A 3,639-nucleotide genomic window follows, 5' to 3' on the forward strand; every position below is an offset into this window, starting at 1 on the left:
TCAACCTTCTGTGGCCCACTCTCTGTTGAGTACTGGACAGTCGCTGGGCGTGTAGCAATGGTGCTCCAGAAATCCGGGCTTGGACTGGCCCGCAGGACTTCCAACACGAAGCTTTCTGTTTTCGGCATCTCCGCCAGAGCCTCGCCGGTCAGGCCTCCGTGTTTCTTCAGAGCGGCAAGCGCCTCCTCCCGTAGCTCCTCCCGGTCTTCTGCGCGGATGGTGTCCAAGCGGGCGAAGGATGCGACCAGGTTTGCTGCCATGCCGACAACTGCGTTGAACGTTGCCATAAAGAGCAGCTGCGCCGTTGTGTCTGTCTTATCGAACCCATGTGATTTGCCGAGATCCATCAGTTGCAGGTACCTTTGAATAAAAAAAACGAATGAAAGAAGCGTCGATGTAGGTTAGACATCCAGGTAATAAGATACACCAAAAAGTAGTTACTCAAGCAACTGGATATGGTTTTGAAACGGTCAGATGTTTCGGATAGTATCCACTATCTTTCGTCAGTGACACTGAAGTGATCTGGAAGAAGCAGGTCTTTTATACTCCTAACTATGAATGAAGACAATTTCAGATGTCCAATAGGAAACGCTGTTAGACAATTCAGACAGAAGACAATTTGGATTCCAAAGAAAACAGCGATATGAAACATGAAAGTTGGTAATTGTGTACTTTGCTTGTGAACAAATCGACTTAAAGGCGTGTCCTCGCTAGAAATCTACTGGTTGTGTTTCAGGGTCTAAATAGGGTATTTGAACAAACTACTAGACAATTAGATGAACTGCATGGCAGCTTTCACGACAGAAGAATAAAAACGAAGAAAAAACAGTAGAACAACAGCAAACAACATGGTTTTCCCTATCGAGAAACAAATAGATTTGTAAAAAAATCTGATAAAGACAAAGTCGAACGGTAAGCCGTAATCACCTACCTCTCTGATGTCCTCATTTTCTCGAGGATGTTTGCCATTGCCCGACGCCCCTCAATTCGCTTATTTCCCTCCAACAACGCCAACAATGTTGCCAGGAAGCTGTCTGGTTTTAATTCAATCATACCACTCATATAGACCTCGATTTCCTCAGCATTGAAATGTGTTGTTTTCCCGAAGATGGTGGGAAGGAGAGCTCCCGCCGACACTGCAAACAGCTTTGATTCGAAGTCGGTCGGTCTGCGTCCCCAGCTGGCTATGCTAGATAGCACGGCGTTTGCTGTCGAGGCCGGGATCTCTTTGTAAGCCTCAGCGATGACATCCATCATCAGCGCCTTCCTTCTCTCGTGGATTTTTCCGTTGGACGTGATGCTTGGACAGACCCCGTCCGTAAAGTCCTGCCGGACTTCTACTGGGCCAAAACAAAATTCCTCCTTTCTGAAAAGGTCGATATCAAACACAGACTGCACGGCCTTGTTCCCGGTCACCACGCGACACGGAAATCCGATGTTTGTCTCCACGAAATCTTCATGGCGATCAGGTGAGAACACCTGATTGTAGCTCCTCAGCCATTTCAGATATCCCAATGCGTTACCCATGGTTCTTCCTCCTATAAGAAAGACAATGGGATTTTTCCGGTGTAAATATAACATTCAACTATTCCAGGTCTTCTTCTTGTCCTACACACAAGACCTCCTGCAAAATGTAAAACTTGAGCATTACGAAGACATTTTCTAGAATGTATAGACAGAGGCTGACAACTGCCACAACACGCCATAATTAATGATTTTGACTCATGCGGACTTGGATGCAGGCACAAGTTTTAACGGGGCCTAATTAAGATAGCTCTCATGTCCTTGACCCTACGTATTGAAAGAGCGAGAAAAGCATTTAATTCGCCTTGCTATCAAAGGCGGTTGCTAGGGGAGCCAGCACCCACTTCGCTGGGGGTCTTCAATGAGAGAGAGAAATGGTTTATTGGATTAAAAAACTGTTGCAGCCTAACGGCTGAATTGCAATTTTGTACAATGATCACAAATTTCACATATACGTATATATACACTATATATATATATACAACATATCAAATACGCTATACTGACATGTCCGATTCCTTTAAAAAACACTACAAGTTTTCATTGAGGAGTCTGACGCAATAGGGGAGAGTGCTGTTACTCAACCGGGACGTCCTACATTTGAAACTGGTGTAGCTGGCATTATTTCTTAAAGTTCTGTTGTGGACATCCCCCCGCCACAATGGGAGCCATGAACTGTATCTGCTAGAGTTCGCAAGAGATTGCGCATATCTAAGACATAGAATGTCCCTTCTAGAGTCCAGACGACTGAGTCCTGTTGTGCGCAGAGCAGACTCATAGCTGACGTAATCTGGTCCCAGTATGATCCTCAGGGCTCTCTTCTGGACGCGCTCAATCTTCGCTGATAGATCTCTGGACAGTCCCGGGTGCCAGACGACGCATGCGTACTCCGAGGCCGATGTGACTTACCCCTATGAGTCTGACGGCATTCCAGCTCATTCTTGCTGTCGTGTGAAGGGGGCTTAGCAGATTCCGTAATTATCCTGGTCTTATGATTTCTGACCGTTTTTCTCATCCAATAATGGATTTGAGTTTATGTGTAAATACACTTGACGTGGCACGGTCATGCGTGAGTGGGGGGTTTATGACGGTTTTCATTTTTCCATGAACATCCCGCCACCGTGTGTACAAAACCGTGTAGTGTTTGCAAGTTTACCAATAAACACCATAAAGCCAAGGTGTGTAAATGAAGTTTCAGGGCCCAATATATCACCATGATAACTTCGTCAACACAAAAATTTAAGTCAATATTTGCTTCCGTTGTCCTTTGTAGGAAAGGAAAGGTATATCAAATAAGTTACTCTGACTTTTGTATACCTCAGAAAGCCCCACGCTGAGTATTAGTGACAGAAGGACACGTTCCTCAAACAACTTGGACTTGGTTCATTGTAGAACAGAATGATAAAGAAACAGCGCTGTCCCGTATTATGGCACGTTTGGTCAACACATTGTCCTACAACTTATCTTTTACTTGGACGATATTGTGCATAATGCCACATGATTTTAAAATTAGTAAGTTTAGTTGTAAATTAGAAGCTAACTTTGATATCTTTTATAGTTAATGTCCGTACTGCAGTTCAACGCATGACTATGTATATGTGTTGCTACTGACGTGACAATGTGAATTATATGTACTTTGTACTAAAAAAACAGTACTACTTGTTTTGTCAGTGTTCGTTGATTGGTGTATTACGCCAAAGGATGGTTATACCTGGTATACACATAGGCCACAGCAAGTAAATTTTGTGGATGACATCCTCTGCAGACTGCAAAAATAGTGCGATAGGGCGAAAAAAAACAAGATGGGTGAAAAAAACAAGATGGCTACATTTTCAAAAATAGGCACCATAAAGTTGTGATGAATGTTGTAACAAAAATTAAGGGACAAAACATGGTATCAGAGCCAACAAGGCATTTATTTCTGTATTCAAGACATGGTGTGGTAAAAGTTACACTAGTGTGGAAGACTGGCATCACCAACAAAGTTGTTAACCACACTCATAGCTTCCATATTGGTGTCACTTTTACAACTATCAAACACGTTTCGATTTCATTTGTGCAACTACAGTGCCTGGGTACCTTGCAAGTGTCACTTCTACAAGTACAATAGTGGTA

General features: G+C 43.5%; 1 protein-coding gene across 1 annotated transcript in view; it reads right to left on the bottom strand.

Annotated features, from left to right (window-relative positions):
- Positions 1 to 1,533, bottom strand: part of LOC118427852 (ferruginol synthase-like) — a 2,782-nt gene extending 1,249 nt beyond the window's left edge. Inside the window, exons 1-2 of the mRNA XM_035837826.1 lie at positions 932 to 1,533; positions 6 to 360 (exon numbers count right to left, since the gene is read on the bottom strand). Of these exons, the coding sequence (XP_035693719.1) occupies positions 6 to 360; positions 932 to 1,527 (951 nt within the window). The 5' untranslated portion in view covers positions 1,528 to 1,533. The remainder of the gene's footprint in view (positions 1 to 5; positions 361 to 931) is intronic.
- Positions 1,534 to 3,639: the final 2,106 nt, after the last annotated feature.

The sequence above is a fragment of the Branchiostoma floridae genome, chromosome 12 (assembly GCF_000003815.2).
Source record: "Branchiostoma floridae strain S238N-H82 chromosome 12, Bfl_VNyyK, whole genome shotgun sequence".
Lineage (NCBI taxonomy): Eukaryota > Metazoa > Chordata > Leptocardii > Amphioxiformes > Branchiostomatidae > Branchiostoma > Branchiostoma floridae.